This window comes from Schistocerca americana, chromosome 4, assembly GCF_021461395.2.
Source record: "Schistocerca americana isolate TAMUIC-IGC-003095 chromosome 4, iqSchAmer2.1, whole genome shotgun sequence".
NCBI lineage: Eukaryota > Metazoa > Arthropoda > Insecta > Orthoptera > Acrididae > Schistocerca > Schistocerca americana.
In genome coordinates this window covers 737,313,202-737,332,522 of record NC_060122.1, presented here as the reverse complement: position 1 = coordinate 737,332,522, position 19,321 = coordinate 737,313,202, and the positions used below count along the sequence as shown (strand labels likewise).

The 19,321-nt window shown below is 39.1% G+C and overlaps 1 protein-coding gene across 3 annotated transcripts in view; it reads left to right on the top strand.

The window, feature by feature from the left end:
- The window catches only part of LOC124612947 (Na(+)/H(+) exchanger beta-like), a 1,149,910-nt gene that overhangs the window by 1,109,153 nt on the left and 21,436 nt on the right, over window positions 1-19,321 (top strand). For all 3 annotated transcript variants that reach the window (XM_047141462.1, XM_047141460.1, XM_047141461.1), the window contains exons 22-23: window positions 16,069-16,169; window positions 16,378-16,627. In XM_047141462.1, coding sequence (XP_046997418.1) covers window positions 16,069-16,169; window positions 16,378-16,627 — 351 coding nt within the window. The remainder of the gene's footprint in view (window positions 1-16,068; window positions 16,170-16,377; window positions 16,628-19,321) is intronic.

Sequence of the window (19,321 nt, the reverse complement as noted above, 5' to 3'; positions counted from 1 at the left end):
GTAGCTTGGGTCAGCAACTTGTGTTAATCAGTAGAACAAAAGAATCAGTTCAAGTCGCAAATTTTTACTTTTTATTCATTTGATGACTAGTTTTGGGCTGATACCCATTTTCAAATCATCATAACATAGTCAAAAATGGTGTTTCTGAAGCTCCCAAAAATGTGCAACGAATATTTGCAGTGCATACAGGTGACAGTGTTTTTCATCTGGCTGGTAAGTAGTTACTGTTGTATTTGCATTTTAGTTTTGATTTAAAGGCAAAAGTAAAACATCCACTATCATAAAAGAAATACTGTTTTAATGTGGTAGCTTCATTCTTTTGTTACAGATGTTTTTTCCTGTAGTAGATATCTTTCCATTTTCTAGCAATTGAATGCTGCCACACTACTTCCAAACACTGCATTGATAACAAAAATAGAAAAAAGAAAATATTAGAATTGAACTTTCGGCATACAACATACTTGCCTTTTTACAGATCTCTGTTAAGCTTTTGATCACTGTAAGAGAGGTTCTATATCAGTGAAATAGTGCAAAATGCACAATATTAACTCTACTGGATGTTGACATAGATCTCACCTTATTCTTATCTTTTCAAGCACCAGTGGGAGATTCTACTGAGGTTGCATTTCCTAATACTTGAAGCTAGGCTATGGAGTTAGTACAAAGAGGGCAGAAGTATTGTAGACATTGATATTCCTCATAAATACTCATTTATTTGTACAGTTACTACAAACTCATTTGGCCTTGTAAGTGGGGTAAAAAAAAAAAAAAAAAAAAAAAAAAAAAAAAAAAAAAAACCTCTGTGCACTATGGGCTTTCAATTACTGGTACAAAAGTGTTCATAACTCATGCTTCTGTGGTTCTGAGAAGAGTGCTTTTACACCTCCCTATGCATATTGTCTCACTGAGTTGCTTTCACATGGATTTAATTTGAAGTTTCATCAGGAAGAAACAAAATGGTGCCCACATTTACAGGAACATTTCGAGACTGTTTTTCAGTCATTCTGATGTCAAGGTCCTATAGATTCCAAGGTCCATACAGAAAATAAGCACAAAAGTCATTTCTCACTGGCTAGTAGTGAAGTCAGCAACTGTGACAGACTCCAGATGTGCTTTGCTCTTGCCCAGTCTGTAGGTGGAGGGTCTGGGTTGACAACAGCTGAGCCAGGTAACATGACACACTTGGCATCAACAACTGTTGGCTTTATGCCCTTCTCCTGGTACATGGTTAGGAGCCTGTCTAGTGCTTTCAGACCTTTGTTGTTAACATTCCTTTCGACATCAAATTTTCCTACATTTAATAATGTATCCAAAATCTGTCCCTAGTTGGAGGCAATCTTTTGCAGCCCAATCAATATGCTGTTTATCAAGATGATTGTGCAGCAACAAAAAGAAATATGTAGCATTATTTCAGGATACATGACAGCCTTGTACTTCCCAAGAGGTGTCCTGGCAGAGTAACTACACAGTATCTTTTCTTCCAGCTGGTGTCCTGCCTGTGGACTCCAGGAAAACTGCTATGGTGCCCAACTTGCCTTCAAATTGGCATCTTGGCTATTTACTTACTCAGGCCTCTGCCATATTAGATGATGAAAGTTGGTCAGTTAATATATACATCAATAGAAACCACTTTGACTACTACAAATAACTTTCTCCACAAGGATTCCAATTAAAATTTACAGTAGGTCTCATATTTTAATAATATTTACATAAGTTCTAAGTATTACAAACTGAATAAACATATTACTATTATTCCTGGAGGTATGTTCAATCTACGCAACTAAATGAAAGGCAGTTTGTTTTTTGCCATATGCAATTCGCATCTTTTATTTATGAAGCATTTTTAGCGGCCTGTAATATGTTTCTTTTTTTTTTACATATAATAAATTTATTATGTAGTAACTATAACACATTACTATGTTACATTTTGTCATGGTTTTCTCTTGTTTTGAGATTAGAAAGAACTTTTGTAGCACAGATTTTGTTAGGTTAAATTATCGTTTCACATTAATTATGATATCCAGTGTTGTTACTCCACATGTGTGGTCCTGGAGATGTGTCTATTGGGTCCCCATGCTCCAGTTGGCCAATTTCTGGCTCCTTCTTCACTCACATTTATTACAGCAAATCACTTGCACTTTTCATTTTATGTTTAACATGTGTGAGTTTACAGTGTGTAGTGTTGCCAACTGTCCTGTCTTTTGTTTGTGTTCGTGAGTGTGGTTTGCTATTTTTTATTTGTCTTGTGTGTGTGTGTGTGTGTGTGTGTAGGTGTATTTTGTTATACGTGGCTGTGTCATACCTTGTGAGAGCCTGGTTCTTTTTTTTTAGTGGATTTGTGTGTGTGTGTGTGTGTGTGTGTGTGTGTGTGTGTGTGTGTGTGCGTGTGTGTGTGACAGTGAGTGAGTGAGTGAGAGAGAGAGAGAGAGAGAGAGAGAGAGAGAGAGAGAGAGAGAGAGGAGGGGGAGAGGAAGACTAATTAATTACTTACTTACTCTGGTTTGTTTTAGTTTGCTGCTTGTTATTGTTTTACTGCCTAACATTATCAGTGAGTTATTGCTTATATTGATTTGGTCATTTATTACTTTCTTTTCCATTGTGAGGGCTCTTTGTACCTGGAAGTTTTCTTGTAATGTTGTGATTGTTCACTCTAATTCCATGTTTGGTGGTTCACGTCCATGTCTTATCAGGTGGTCAGCAAAGGTAGAATGGCTATTTTCATACTTCCAGCTTCCTATATGTTTGTAGGATTTGGGTAACAAACATGATGTTCATGATGTGTAATGACTGTCAAAGTTATCGATTCACATACACAATATTTATTTATACACATTATATGGACAGAAACAACTTAAACACTTGGTGTCTCAGAAAACTCATCCCAAGGTCCGAAGTTACTGTTTTTGCAGCAAAACTCTAGGGGATGGAAGTCTACAAGGCTTAGGGCACCCCCCCCCCCTCCCCCCCTCAAAGGCATGGGGTGATGAAGTTGTGTTGTGGTGTGGTGCAGGTCATCTCTGGAGATGATGTCTAGCTTGTACTTGTCTAGATGCCTTGGTTGGCGCAGCAGTCTGCCTGTTCGTGACGTCAGTACTGGCCGAGTAGGTGGTACTGGAGGTGCCATCATTAGGTCCTCCACTGGTGGTTGTATGTGATCCTGTGATGGGGATGTAGGCTGATCCTGTGTCTGGTTTTCCGTGTTGTGGTCTGGGGCTGACACATGCAGGATGCCGTCCCTGAATAGCATAGATAACAGTGCAGTTGTATCAACTGACTGTGGTATTGCTGTGGATTGGTACAATAATCGTGACACCCTCCTGTGGCTGACCTGTCAATTTTCATATATGGCTGATACCACGATTGTTGTATCATGTAAAGACACTGTAGTACCTTCTGGAAGGTAGTGCTTGACATCGACTGTGATGGAAAAGGGGGTTGTGTCATGGTGTGAGGTCAAAAGGGTGGTATTGTTCCCCTGGTTTCACTCTACAGACAGGCACAGTGGTGCTTTTGCTGGCTAGCATGATTTTGAATGTATTGGGTCTCGATCTTAGTACTTTATATGGTCCATTGTACACTGGATGCAGTGCTGGCTTGATGGCGTCTGTGCATAGCATTACATGAATGCATTTCTGTAGGTTTTTGTGCACAAATATAGTGGGTGTTGTGTGGTGAGATGGCAGTGGGACTCTGATGTTCTGTATCTGTTCTCTAACCCATCATAAGAGGTCCGGAGGTACTCATTGTCTTCATCCGTTACCTGTGGGAAAAATTCTGTTCACAGGCTATTCACTTTGCCATAGAGGATCTCTGCTAGCGAGGTGCTGAGATCCTCTTTGGTGGGCCGTTCTGATACCCAGCAGCACCCAGGGTAGGGCTTCTGACCATTCATTGTCATGGCACACCAGTGCTATTTTCAGTAGGCAGTGCCACCATTCCACTAGACCATTTGACTGTGGATGGTAGGCTGTAGTATGGAATCGGTGGCAGCTGCAGAGGTGGCACACTTCTGTAAACAGGGTCAATTTGAATTGTCTGCCCTGATCGGTTGTTAGTGACTCAGGGCAGCCAAGTCTCGCTATCCATAAGTCAATAAATGATCTCGCCACAGTCTCCGCTGATATGTCCCTGAGTGAGGTGGTCTCCACCCACCGAGTTGTTCAGTCAGTGACCAATAGGATATAACAAAATCCACTAGATTCAAGGAGTGGCCCCACTAAATCTATATGTGCTTGGCATAAATTACTCTTTGGTACAGGTAACCTCCCTAACGATGGCTGGTTATGTCATCCTGTCTTTGCCTTCTGGCAAGGAATGCACACTCATATCCAAGTAGCATCATGGGGCCCACTTGGGGGTGAGCCAAGTTATGGAGCAAGTCAAATATTGTTCAGCAATAGTTAGCAGGGACAAAAGGTCATTGCCTCCCCATTGACACATCATACCAAGCTAGTTTCCTGGTCCCAAGCACTGGGCATTGTTGTAGTTGTAATCTCGTGTCACTGCCTGACAAGAATCGTTCCAGGTTGGTATCTGTTGCCTGTGCATCTGCGAGGTTACCAAAATCCAGTTGAGTGGTCATGGTCACTGGGCAGGACAGGTAGTCTGCAACCATATTGCCCACTCCGTGCATGTGGCAAACATCTGTTGTGAACTGTGAGATGTGGTCCAAGTGCTTAACCCTGCAAGATGTGGCGTTGGCAGACAGATTCTTTATTGTGTCAGCTAATGGTTGAGGGTCTTTATACTTTGTACGCGGTTAGGCGGTGGGGATGGTGGTACACAGGAGGTCCCAGAGTCATATTAATTCTGGGGACAGTGCTGTCCGTAGCTATGCTAACTGTTTTGTTCGGTAGAGGTGGTCCAGGGGGCAGAATCCTGTTGTCTGATCTATCCGCAGGCATGGTAGCCTTGTCAATGGGTAACCTGCTTGCACCGTATCCATTGCTGGCATGGTGGTTGTAGATAGGTGTCCTGGCACTCATCAGTGTCTTGTGGCATGCAAGTGCCAGCATCCTATCAGCCAGTTGTAGGTGTGTTTCCAATGGTGTGTCTGCATGTACTAGAAGTGCTGGCTGTATTTGCTCTGGGAGCTTAAGTAACCATAACGACTATAGGGCCCGGTCTGGTAGCAGCTGCAGTTTGCACCATAACGCCAATGGTGTGTCGTCGACCAGTGTCATCTCATTTATGGTGAGATACAGTTGTTGGTCCAGTGTGGATGATAATCATTGCAATATTAGTGACTTCACCATCTAATACTTGTGCACAGTCAGGAGCATTTAGCAGTAGATCGCTGACAAGATCCTCTTGTTCACTGATGTGGTTGAGAAGTAATAACAGTCTTCTCTGGTCATCCTCAATTCCTGCTGTCCTCATGATACATTCGCATAAAGCAATCCACACTTCTGCTGAGTCTGTGTGAATGGGCGGCAGGTGAATTTGATAGACAGTAGGTGTTTCCTGTAGTGGTCATTTTATGTTGGTCCCACTGAGTTGTTGCTGCACAGTAGTTGCATGGTGTTGGTTGGATTGACTGTGGTGGCCTGATGATGTATGGCCACTGTTTGTTGTACCTGTTGGCATGGTGAGGTGTGATACTCTGGTTGGAGCTGTGGTCCAGCGTGCAGCCTGGCAACCAGGTGGTGACATCACACCTGTGGAGTGGTGAGTGTCCCGGCACAGGTGATATCTCTGTGTCATCACCCATGTGATGTATGGAGGCATCGGTGGACTGCAGAGAAATATTGTTCTGTTGAATATCACAGTATTCAGGCAGTGTTTGTCCATGTGTCCACTATGCACACTGTTCCATTAGTCGTGTCACAGTTGTCGTGGTTGCTGTGCTGGTGTGGGTGTAACAAAATGTAGTGTGTGGCACGGCTGGTGTAGCAATTAAGTTTGTGTTAATGATGTTGCACCCCTTGGTCGTAACGTGCATCACAGTAGGGAGACTGAAGTCACGGTCAGTTGGAGGCCACTGTGGCGTGGGAGGTCCATGCAGTGTGCCCACAGGATTGGCAGCGTGTCATGTAATCATCGTTGGCTGGATAAATTTGTGGTAGATCATTGGCCCACGTAGTATGATAGTATGGTGTTCATTGTAGGCATGGCGGTGATGTCTGGTTCGAACTTGATGCCCTTAATTTTCAGTAGCAGTCAGGTTGTAATTCTGATATCCATCCTGTGGTTGTAGTGCTGTTGATGTGTCTTTTGTGGCATCCTGGTAGCTGTTGATGTGTGGTCGTCATAAAACAGTAATGTCATGTGTCTATACCAGCACACAGTTTACATCTGCATGCAAGCTGGAGTGTGGGAGGTGATGTGGCAGGCAGGGCGTGATGCCATACGTGAGGTGTAGCTTGGTATGTGGCACAGTGCCATGACATCACATGCATGATGTTTGAGAGTGAAAGCGGTTTATGGAAATATGCCATTCTGTTCAAAATCACTGTTAACCAGCACTATCTGTCCCTGAGACCACCAAATACACTGACCTGCATGTTTGTTTGTTGTCACTGGTTGTTTGGCATTTGTTATGTACTGTGATTGGTGTCCGTTATTAGCTTGTTGATGCCTGACATCACAATAATGGTACAGCCACTCGCTGGTATGGAGACTTGCGAGTAGCATTAGTACTAGCTGAATGTATATCAATTGGAATACTGCACTCGAGAATGGCAGGGGCGGAAAGGCAGTGCCATTGTTCATTACCGCTGATCATCGTTGTCCCTTCTTTATGTAGTCTGACAAGGTTAGTGTCCATACAGGCACTCATAGGACTATTTTCCGTGTTCGTTAAAGGCACCATTGTTGATTGAAGTTCAATCTTGTAGTCCTGATGTAACAATGGTTGCATTGTTGAGCAGGCATTAAACATGGAAGTATTTCAATTTCCATCTTGTAGTGGTGAAAAGTCATTATATAAACACTTGCAACACTTGCTGTCATTGACTGTAACTGGCTGACCATTGGTGTGTGTAGGATCCACAATGGCAAGGTGTTGGATTCTCATGTTGGGTGGAGGTGGAGCAACGTGTCACATGAAAATGTCACGGCATGGTTGGAAAAAAACTTAGGGTCACCAATGTAGGATTTGGGTAATGAACACAATGTTCACAATGTGTAATGACTGTCAATGTTACCAATTCACATACACAATTTTTATTTATACACATTATATGGACTGATACAACTGAAACACTTGGAATCTCAGAACACACTGTCCAAGGTGCAGAGTTACCATTTTTGCAGCGATATTCTTGGGGACGGAAGTCCATAGAGCTTGTGTCCCAACATGTTCTTTATACCAAGTTTGGAAATTCCTGCATGTCATCCCCAGACATACTGAGTCACATTCTTGGCATACAGACATAAACAGTATACTTAAAAATATTCCATTCATCAAGGAAAAAGAAACACAAAAGCAAATACATTTCTTGGATATAACAATAAAGAGAGCCAGCAATAAGCACACATTTGACATCTTCAAAAAGCCAATAGCCATGGATACAATTATACATGCTTCATCCAACCACCCCCAAAATAAAAAATTAGTGCCCCTATGATACATGATACACAGACTAAGTAATATCCCATTCAGCAAAGAAAACTGTACAAAAGAATTACAACCAATAAAACTCATAGCTACAAACTGTGAATACAATATCCACAAGACTCAACCAAAAAATTAAAACACAACTAAAGAAGAATGAAAACAACCAGAGAACACAAACACCAAAGAACCCCATCGACACTACAGCACATGGCAAAACACAAAACAAAAACACTCATGACATGACTAACAGAAAGAAATGGTATACTTTAACTTACAAATAGAAATCAACACACAAGATTGCAAATATATTTAACAAACAGAGATTATACATTGTTTACAGAACAAGAAACACACTCCAGTCACATTTACAAATGGCAACAGACAAATCAGATAAATACCAAGGATCAGGTATACACCAGTTAGAATGCCAAGAATGTGAGTCAGTATGTCTGGGGATAACAGGCAGCCATTTCAAAACTAGGTATAAACAACATATAAGAAGCTTGAAGTATGAAAATAGCCCATCCACCTTTGTGGAACACTTGATAAAACATGGGCATGAACCATCCAACACACACACACACACACACACACACACACACACACACACACACACACACACACACACAAATCAAATGAGAAATCTCAAACTACACACACAACACAAACAAGAAAGATAAACACACAGTGACAGTTGCCAATACTACACACTGTAAACACATGGATGTTGATCATAAAATGAAAAGTGCAAGTGATGTGTTGTAATAAACATGGGTGAAAAAGTCCCACAAATTAGCCAGCTCGAGCATGGGGATCAAATGCACACATCTCCAGGATCACACATACAGAATAACAACATTGGAAATTGTAAGCAACACCTAACGATAATTTAACATAACAAAATTTGTGCTACGAAAGTGCTAATCTGAAAAACAAGAGAAAACCCTGACAAAATGTAACGTAGTAACATATTATAACTACTACATAGAACGTTTATTATATGTAAAAAAGAAAACATGTATTACAGGTCACTGAAGATACTTCATAAATAAAAGAAGCAAAATGCATATGGCAAAAAACAAACTGCCTTTCATTTAGTTGTGTAGATGGAACATGCCTCCATAAATTTAGAAAGCAACTAAGGAATAATGGAAAATGGAAAAAATGAGGATATTACTAATAAATTGCAGAGTGATTAGGAAAGTATTTGTAGGTTTGGCACACCAAGTACGACAGGTTAAGGAAATAAAACATGTAATTGGTATAAAACATTACTTTCCTATGAAAGGACAACAATTGAACCAACACATAGACACATAAACCAAGAATCATAGTTTAGCATGTACTTGGACACATTTCTTTGAGCCTTAATTACACCACTGGAGGACTAGCTTATGTTGCACACTTTAACTCAATATTGCCTAATGAATTCTCTTCTATGGTAATGTCACTAAAGTAAACAAAATGTTTATTTAGGAACAGTTAGGAAACACACCTCTAAGGCAGCTTTTGAACTATAGCTATAGATGCAGAGTAACAACAAAACTACTCACAGTAGATAACTGCATTTACCAGAGGCCCACCCAAAAATGTTAGAATTATTTCACACACTTCCCAGTTTTTACCTCTTCATAATATTTGTGTGTAATAATAAAAATCAGTTTTTGCATTTGTTTACACAACCAGTATACAAGACACAAATATGTTTTTCATTTAGACTTTGCATCCTTATCTGGGATTCTGTGTTTATTCGCTAAGGTATTCAATCACTTCATATCAGATATAATGCAAGAAATTTGGAATGCACTTTTTATTAATCTGTCTTCTGACTGGTTTGATGTGGCCCACCATGAATTCCTCTCCTGTGATGACCATCAACTTTTTCATCTAGCACTTGCAATCTAAGTTCTCAATTATTTGCTATATTTATTTCAGTTTCTGTCTTCTTCTAAAGTTTTTACCCTCTACAGCTCCCTCTAGTACCATGACGTCTTGATAGATTTCTTACCATCTTGTCCTCTCTTCTTGTTAGTGTTTTCTATATATTTGTTTCCTCACTGGTTCTCTGGAGAACCTCATCATCTTCAACCATCTGACACTGGCAAATGGTTTTTTCCAGGCCGCCAAATCCTATGAACGTGCCTTGATTTTTCTTTAGTTTTGCTTCCATTGCCAACCGCAATGTCTGAATTGCCTCTCTGGTGCCCTTATCTTCCCAGAATCCAAACTTATTGACATCTAACAGATTCTCAGTTTTCTTTTCCATTCTTCTGTATTCTTGTCAGCAACTTGGATGCACATGCTGCATAGCTTATTGTGTGATAATTCTCTCACTTGTCAGCTTTTGCAATCTACGCAGTTGTATGTATGATGTTTTTCCATAAGTCAAATGGTATATCACTGGACTCATATATTCTACACAGCAATGTGAATAATCGTTTTGTTGCCACTTCCCCGAGTGATTTTAGAAATTGCAGTGGAATGTTATCTATCCCTTTCGTCTTATTTGATCTTAAGTCTTCCAAAGCTCTTTTACATTCCGGATCCACAATCTCTTCTATATTGACTTCTATTTCTTCTTCTGTCATGTCATCGGTCAAGTCTTCCCCCTCATAGGGGCCTCCAGTGTACTCTTTCCATCTCTCCACTCTCTCTGCTGCATTTCACCCCCTTATTTTTATTTTCACTGATGGTTGGTTGACTTTTCTATATGCTGAGTCAGTCCTTCTGACAATCATTTTCTTTTTCAGTTTCTTCACATTTTTCATGCACCATTTCAGTCCCTACAAATTTGAAAGAAAATTAATGTTAATTGTGAATAGTTCTGTACAGTATGTCAAAAACATATTATTCTTTAGTATGTGTCAGTATACTCACATAAATGTTTAGCTGAGAGGAGGAGATGATCAGAAGTTGTTCACTATAACTAAGGAAGTAGCAGCTTTTTTCAAAATAATGATTTTTTTGCTAATTTTAATATGTTCATTTTAGCTGTTGTGGAAATACTGATGGTATACAGAAAACAGTGGTTGTTAGGTACTGATATAGCATACAAATTTAATTTCTGACAGTTGCTTCTCTTTGCTAATGTATATCCTGATGCATACCAAACTCCTAAAAATTCTAATGCTTAATGGGACCTGTGGAACATCACAATAGAGTGAAGGAACACAGAAACTGTTCACTGAAATAGCAGCATATATTATGTGAAGTAAATCTTTTTCTTTAAGATGATGCACAATCTCTGTGTAGTATTCTTGGAAGTGAGAGAGCATGTGTTATCTTATTTTTAACAAGTGGTTCTCATCAAGATTTTATGCTGAACTTGCTTCTGCACAACAGGTAGTAGAGAGTAATTCTATTTTGCTTAGCCATCAGTAACATTGTACTGGGTAAACAAACTAATTTGTTCTTTCCTGACATTAAATACAGAGTCTTCAAAATGTTTTGTCCATAATAAATAAAATATAAATGTGAATTTTCAAAACCAACACTTCACATTATGAATTTCTGGCTTCCATCATTTTCACTGCTACACCCTTTATATTCCTTCACATCATTCCTTTATGTTTTCTGGCTGTACTTGTCCATGTGCCCCTGTCTCTTAAAATCTACTTAATTTACACCCTCTGATAACTGACCACAATCTTTCTTTTACTCAATTGCTCTCCCTGCCCCCAATTCATCAGCCTTTTGACTGATTTGATGCAGCCCACAAGTAATTCCTCTCTTGCACAAAGCTCTTCATCCTCTATTATTCATTGGATATAGACCAATCTCTGTCTTCTTCTACAGTTTTCATCCTCTACAGCTTCCTCTTGTACCATGGAAGTTATTCCCTGATACTGTAACACATGTCCAACCATTATGCCTCTTATTCTGCACATTATTTTCTGTATTTCCTTTCCCCACTCCTTATCTTATCAGTCCACCTAATTTTCTACATTCTTCTTTAGTATCACATATCATACACTTTGATTCTGTTCTGTTCCAGTTTTCCTACAATCCATGATTCACTTACATACAATGCTGTGCCCCAAACATACTCTCAGAAATTTCTTCCTCAAATGGAGGCTTATTTTTGATACTAATAGACAGCTTGTGGCTAGCAGTACCCTCTTTGCCTGTGCTAGTCTGCTTTTAATGTCCTCCTTGCTTCATCTGTCATTGGTTATTTTGCTTTCAAGACAGCATAATTCCTTAACTTCACCTACATTCTTATCACCAATTCTGATGTTATGCTTCTCATTATTCCCATTTCTGCTATTTCTCATTACCTTTGTCTTTCTCCAGTTACTCATTGGACTGTTCATTCAATTCATTCATTCAATCCAGCATATTCTGTCATTCTTTTTCACCTTCACTGACAACAGCAATCTCATGAGCAAATCTTATAATTGATATCCTTTCACCTTTGATTTTAATCCCTCTCTAGAACCTTGCTTTTATTTCTGTCATTGCTTCTCCTACATATATACTGAACAGTAGGGGTAAAAGACAGAATCCTCTCTTACACCCTTTTTACTGTAACACTGTATTCTTGGTACTCCAATCTTATTGCCCTCCCTTGGTTCTTGAACATATTATATATTACCCATCATTTCTATAGGGAATATCCTATGAACATACTTTGGTTTTCTTCAGTCTTCCTTCCATCATCAAGCACAACATCAGGACTATCTTTCTTAACCCTTTACCTTTCCTAAAGCCAAACTGATTCTCATCTAACAGATACTCTGTTTTCTGTTCCGTTTTTTCACACGTTATTCTTGTCAGCAATTTGGGTGCATGAACTGTAAAGCTGCTTGCACGATAGTTCTCACTCTTATCTGCTCTTGGCATTTTTGGAATTCTTTGGATGTCATTTTTTCTGAGAGTCTGATAGTATGTTGCCTATTTCATACGTTCTACACATCAACCTCAACAGTCATTTGGTCGCCACTTCCCCCAAGATTTTAGAAACTTCATTGTAATCTTATCTACACCTTCTGCCTTATTTGACCTCAAGCCTTCCATAACTCTTTCAAATTCTGACTCTAATACTGGATCTCCAAGTCTCTTCCATATTAACTCCTATTTCTTCTTCTATCACATCATCATACAATTCCTTTCTCTCATACAGGTCTTTAGTGCACTCTTCCCACCTACGTGCTCTCTCCTCTTTAGATTTCTTCGTACTTTCCCCACAGCCATTTCACCTTGGAGTGCCTGCATTTCCTGTTTATTTAAATCCTACATGATTTATATTTCTATATTCTTGTCTTCCCCAGAACATTTTTGTATTTTCTTGTTTCGTCAATCAAATGAAGTATTTCTCCAGTTATCCAAGGTTTTTTTCGCAGTTACCTTCTTTGTAACTTTGCTTGTCTGTCCAACATCTGTGATTGCTCTTTTTAGAGATCTTCACTCCTCTTGTATTCAACTGCGTACCTTGGTATTCCTTATTGCAGTATCCACATTTTTAGCGAACTTCTAACAGATCTCGTTTCTCGGTATTTCATTATCCCACTTCCTTCCACACTGTTTCTTCTAAGTGATTCTCTTCAACTTCAATTTACTCTTCATCATTGCTAAATTGAGTTCTGAATCTATATCTACTTCTGGGTACAGCTTCCAATCCAATATCTAATTTTGAAATCTAGGTCTGACCATGATAAAATTCAGATGGAATATTACAGTGTCTCCTGGCCTCTTCCAAGTATACCTTCTCCTCTTGTAATTCTTGAACAGTGTTCACTATTGCTAGCTGAAATTTATTGCAGAATACAATTACTCTTCTCCACTTTCATTCTTATTACCGAGTTCATGTTCTCCCATAACTCTTTCTCCTATTACTTCATCTACAACCACATTCTGTTCCTCCATGACTCTTATATTATCATTTTCCTTCACTCACTGGATTACCCATTCAGTATCATATACTTACCCTATTTCTTCATCTTCTGCCTGTGATGTTCATATGTATATCTGAACTGTTGTTGGTGGTATTGGCTATTCTTAATGAATACTACTCCTGTTATACCATTTTCTGCTGCTGTTGATATTACCCAATATTCTTCTAACCAGAAATCCTTATTTTCTTTCTATTTTGCTTCACTGACCCCAACAATATCTAGATTGTGCATTTACATTTCCCTTTTCAGATTTTCTAGCTTCTCTATAATGTTCAAACTTCTGAAGTTTCTTGCTCCAAGTTGTAGAGTGTTAATCTTTTATTGGTTATTCCATCTTTTTCTCATGGTCTCCTCCCTCTTATCAGTTCCCTTCTAGGGAATCTTATGCCAATGGAGAAATCATCATGAAACTTTTTCAAATTAAAGGCCACATGTTTTGTGGATATACCTTATGTGTCTTAAAGCAGTGGTTTTCATTGCCTTCTTCATTCTCATACCACTGATTATTAATGATCCTTCCTCCTTATAGGCACAGTTTCCCAAGCGCAAGGTAGTGGCCTGAACCTTTGTCCACTCCTCCACCCTCTTTGGTAAGGCCATTGGCAGAACAAGGGTGACATCCTGTGCCAAACGTTTTTGACCGCCATTGCTGATGATTATGATTTAAAATTTAAGTTGTGGCTAGGTTCAGATGTAGGATATTTGGATTACTAGTCAAAGATGCAACACCTAGACTACTACTATTCAAGTGCATATACATTTTTCTCATGTTCATCTATTGCTCAAAAAAGAAGAAGAATCAGGAGGCTCAAGAGTCAGATTCTGCAACTCTGTAAATCATTAGTATTTACTGCTCCTTACCTTTGTCAAAATTTCTGCAATAACATACATTTTCTATCACTCTGGGCTTATCTGAATACAGATTCATTTCATTTTTGTGTTACTGATGCTTTGAAAATGCACTTTTATATTGACTTTGAAAATGCACTTTTATATTGACTATACACAAAGAGAACTTACAATTTTAAGATAAGTAAATCAATGACTATTGTCATTTTATTCTGGAACTATATATTAAAAAAACCATAACTAGAATGTATAAGAAATTATTTAGTCATGTGTACGGTTTTGCAAAGCGTAATTCCAATATTTCATACACTATCATGACATTGCAACAGCAATGAAAACCCAGATGTGGACCCAGTGGAAGTACCTGAACCTTCATAAGAAGAAATTAGCATTGCACTGAAGACCCTCAACAACAACAAAGCTCCAAGAGGTAGTTGTATCACAGCTGAGACCTCTGCTTGGAAGTTGAAACATTCATGGATGCATTGAAGCTGTTAATATCTAATGTTTGGATGGCAGAAGTAATTCCTGAAGAATAGGAGGAAGCAATTACATGTCCTATCTTCAAGAAGTATCCAGCTACTAAGGGATTCATTACTTGGAAAAAGGAAGCCATGACACTTGTCAAATAAGAGAAATGGAAATGGTGGGAGCAGACCCAATCCTGGCATTTGCTGAAGATGTGATTCTTGGCAACGCCCTGCAGAAATTATGCACCATACTTCCTGATTTCTCCACAATGGCAAGTGATGAGAAAACAAAATATCTTGTTTTATCATACTGTCAAGTTTTTCTTCCCTCCACTGTTGTTGACAGGCATACCTTTGAATGAGTTCAAGAATTCAAATACCTGGGAACCACACTGACTGACAAAAGAGAAATGACAAAAGAAGTACATCAATAAATAATAAACACTAATTGCATCTTTTTTAGTCTGAACAGTCTACGCAAGTCATGTCTAATATCACAGAAGAATCAGATCCATCTGTACATGACTCTAGCATAGATGATACTTTTATATACTTGTGAAACCTGTGCAAAATCAGCAACACCATGCCTTCGATTGGAAGGTATTTTTAAAGATCTTTGGACCTATCTAAAATACCATAGGTGGCAAATGGAAACTAAGAACAAAAGAATACCTGTACCAGCAGCTTGGAAAACCATCAACTGGCCGAACATCAGGCCAGAAGTGGCTACAGTGGTTTGATCACGTCTTTTGAACTGATAGATCCCGCCCTAATCAAATCCTCCATTCTCAACCAGCTGGAAAATGCCAAACAGGACATTGAAGGATGTGATGGAAGGATTGAGTGCTAGCAATCCTTAAACAAGTGGAGCTAAGAGCAATGGAAGATGCAGTAGACATCTCCTCCACTGTGACTGACTGCATACTCTTTTTACTGTGGTTTATGTAATGTGTTCCTGTATAAATTTTTTATGTTTGTTGTGAAATATGTTTTTTTTTATTTTCTTTCTGTAGTGGGTCTTAAAGGACCATTAACACAATAAATGATGATGATAACAATGAAGCAGTGATGGACTACCATCTGCAGTAGATATCCCGTCCATTGTGACTGACTGACTTCCATCTTTTATAGTGCTTTTTGTAATGTGTTCCTGCATAATTTTTTTAGTGTACAGTTATTTTCCTTCTGTAGTGTGTTTTTTCTGTTGTTTTCTGCTGTAGATCTTAATGGCCCATTAAAACAATAAATGGCAGTGATAATGATGAATGTATGTACAATCCTTTGCTTTGGTTTTCAGAAAAAATTCGATACTATAGATGACATGTATCTCAAAAGAATATTCCTTCACTCAGGAGCAGAACATGACTTCACTCGACTGTATGAGAAATTGACATTAGCGTAAGTAAATTTTCCCATACATTAATAACTTTTTAGTTGTAGTGAAGTGCAAACTTTTAAAAGAAGTTAAAAAAAAGAGAAAAAGCTAACAATGAAGCGAAAACATGTTGCTATCTTATATTGTTCATATGAAAATCAACGCTGCATAATTATATTTTTATCATATAATTGTAACCATAATTTGTAAAAAATGTGTTTTATGTTGCAGGGAGCATTACGCTCATTTATATGGACCCGTGACAATTGTTGAATCTAAGAAAGCAGATATGATGAATGGCGATGCAATGTTCATTGCACCAGCAATTGCCAGAGCTGTTCACCTTTCATCACTTTTTCCTGGTGTTGAGTTACGCCATTCTTTAAATTCTGATCATCAGCCACCAGCATCTCCTGACAGCACTACTTCCTCTGATGCTGTGACATTGAGAAGAGCACTGCGTAGTAATCCATATCAAAAGGTGACCAAAATAAAATTAATGCACTTTTTCATTGACAACAATAAAATGCTTTGGTGTGCATATTTATTAGATCATGAATGGAAAAATAGCTTATTAAGGATCACCTTAAATACTTAAGTTCAGTACATGATTTCATTTGTGACAATGAAAACAGTTATCTAACTTTTCACACTTTTATTCATTACTGTCATAATAAACATTGTTTAGGGACAATCTCACACAAGTTATTCATTGTACAGAAACTAGTTGTAATGATAATACACAATGTAGACTTGTGAACCTCATGCCTGTCTGCAAACCAATTCCTGCTCTATGTGGTGAGTGGCAGTCTATGCTAATCATACTATTGCTGTTATTCCTCATGCGCACAAGTAATTAAAAAAATTCACAGTTGTATCTACTAACAACCACTCCACAAAACATTTCACCTGCTCTGAAATTTATTGTTAAAAATCAGTTGTAATTTAACCTCAGAGACAGAACCATCGGCTTCCACCCATTGCTCTAGTGTAGTGGTCAGCAAACTCATTAATCAGCAGAGCCAAATATCAACAGTACAATTGTAACTTCTTTTGAGAGACATTTTTTAAAACTTAAACTAAATGGTTTGAAAAATTGTTAGTAACTCAATCAGGGTACTGCTACTGCTAAGACTTCCTATGCCCCCTCCTACCACCACCTACATAGTGCCAATAACTGGCAAAACATAAGACTATCAAAGGGAAAGGCAACTATGAAATGACACATGTTGATACCAGATGGTATTTAAACACTGTTATGTAAACTTTGTTTGGCCTTTTACTTTGGCTTGATTGCCACCAAGTTATCAGCTAGGATGAACGGGCATAGGCAGAGAGTGTATACTGGAAATGCATGCTCTGCAACATTACAGTCAAGAGCTATATGTGCCATCTGGATTCTTCCCCTAGACACCAATTTCTCAGAATTGCGCAAATGGGAACTGATGCTATAAAATGTCTTTGGTTTTCACCAGCCACCTGGCCATAATTCACATTTAACATCTTTGTCTCAGCATTTTTTCACACTAACTATTCCTTTCTTCACTCCCTTTTTGTTTTTTATATCTTTGATTTTCTGACCTGCCTATTTTTGCTACCCCCCTCCTCCCACCTCTATCACATACAATGCACTTAGTGTATCACTCTTATAAATTCCTGCATGATGTTTTGGTAGTAATCCTTATCTTGTGTGTTACCCTATCATTCACCTTTAAATTCTCAGGTTTTCAAATTTTGTCTGGTGCAGTCCTCCAACCGTCAGTCTTTCCTTCTCATCCCATCTGGTAAGCCTCCCCTGACCTGGAGTTCTGGATGACTTTTCCGAAATCTACTTCTTTTCCTAAACATAAGCAGTCCTTTAACTTTACCTCTCTTCCTTCCCTTTCAACTCTTCTGCCAGAATAAGGGGCCACTGGCTCTAAAAGCTTGCAGACTTGAATATCTTTTAAATGTGTGTTCTTCTGCTGCCGCTTGGTGAGATTTTTTTTATCTATCCAATTACATTATATGTTCGAAAAATTTATTGTGACTTCTGAAATTTTCCCGGCGTATTTCTTCTTCTAATAATTTCCGGGTATGCAGCCGGATCCCGTTGACATTCTGCCACGATATTTCGGCCCAGAGACGTCCGGCCATCATCAGGTGAGTACACAACTACTGAAGAGCCCAGGTGCAGTCGCGGTATTTATGCCGAATCTCGCGCCTGTGAAATGTACTGGCATCCTACAGCGCATGCGTCAGGTGTTGACATGCGCAGCATAGCCGAGTTGTACGTGCTGCCCTCGGTGGTGGAAATAAAGGTTCATCTAGTCATTGAGTATCGAATGACACTGTCGATTCCGCTGTGATTGTATAATTTTAATAACAGGATTCCAATTTTTATCCAGCTGAAAGCCGTTGTCTCGATTTATAAGATTATTGGCAAGACGTATTTCCACTGATTCCTTGATTACGGAATCCCAAAAACCGGAAACCGGGGATAAAATTTTTGTTACATTGTATTCCATTGAATGTCCCAAAGAAATACAGTGCTCTGCTACTGCCGATTTTGACGGTTGCCGCAGACGGGTGTATCTTTCATGTTCTATACATCGTTCATGGACAGTTCTTGTCGTCTGGCCAATATATGCAGCGCCACATTCACAGGGAATTTTGTAGACGCCTGCCTTCTTCAGTTGTAAATCGTCTTTAACGGATCCAACCAGGGCCCGGTTCTTTGCTGGTGGATGGAAGATAACCTTGATTTTATTTTTCTTCAGTAATCGGCCTATTTTCGACGACACATTCCCGGCGTATGGAAGGAACGCAGTTGATTTAAAGTCATCATCTGCGTCCTCAGTGCGTTGCTTCTTGTTATGATAGTTGCGCATGGCCTTCCTTATTTGGCGAGAAGTGTAGCCATTCTCTTTGAAAACCTTCTCCAAGTGTTCTAATTCTGCGTGGAGGTTTTCATCATCCGATATTATATGCGCTCGATGTATTAAGGTACTGAGAACACCGGCTGTTTGTGCTGGGTGATGGCAGCTTGACGCCTGGAGATACAGATCTGTGTGAGTCGCTTTCCTGTACACAGAATGTCCTAATGACCCATCATTTTTATGGAGTACTAGCACGTCTAGAAATGGTAAAGTGCCATCTTTTTCAATCTCCATCATAAATTTGATGTTCTCATGTA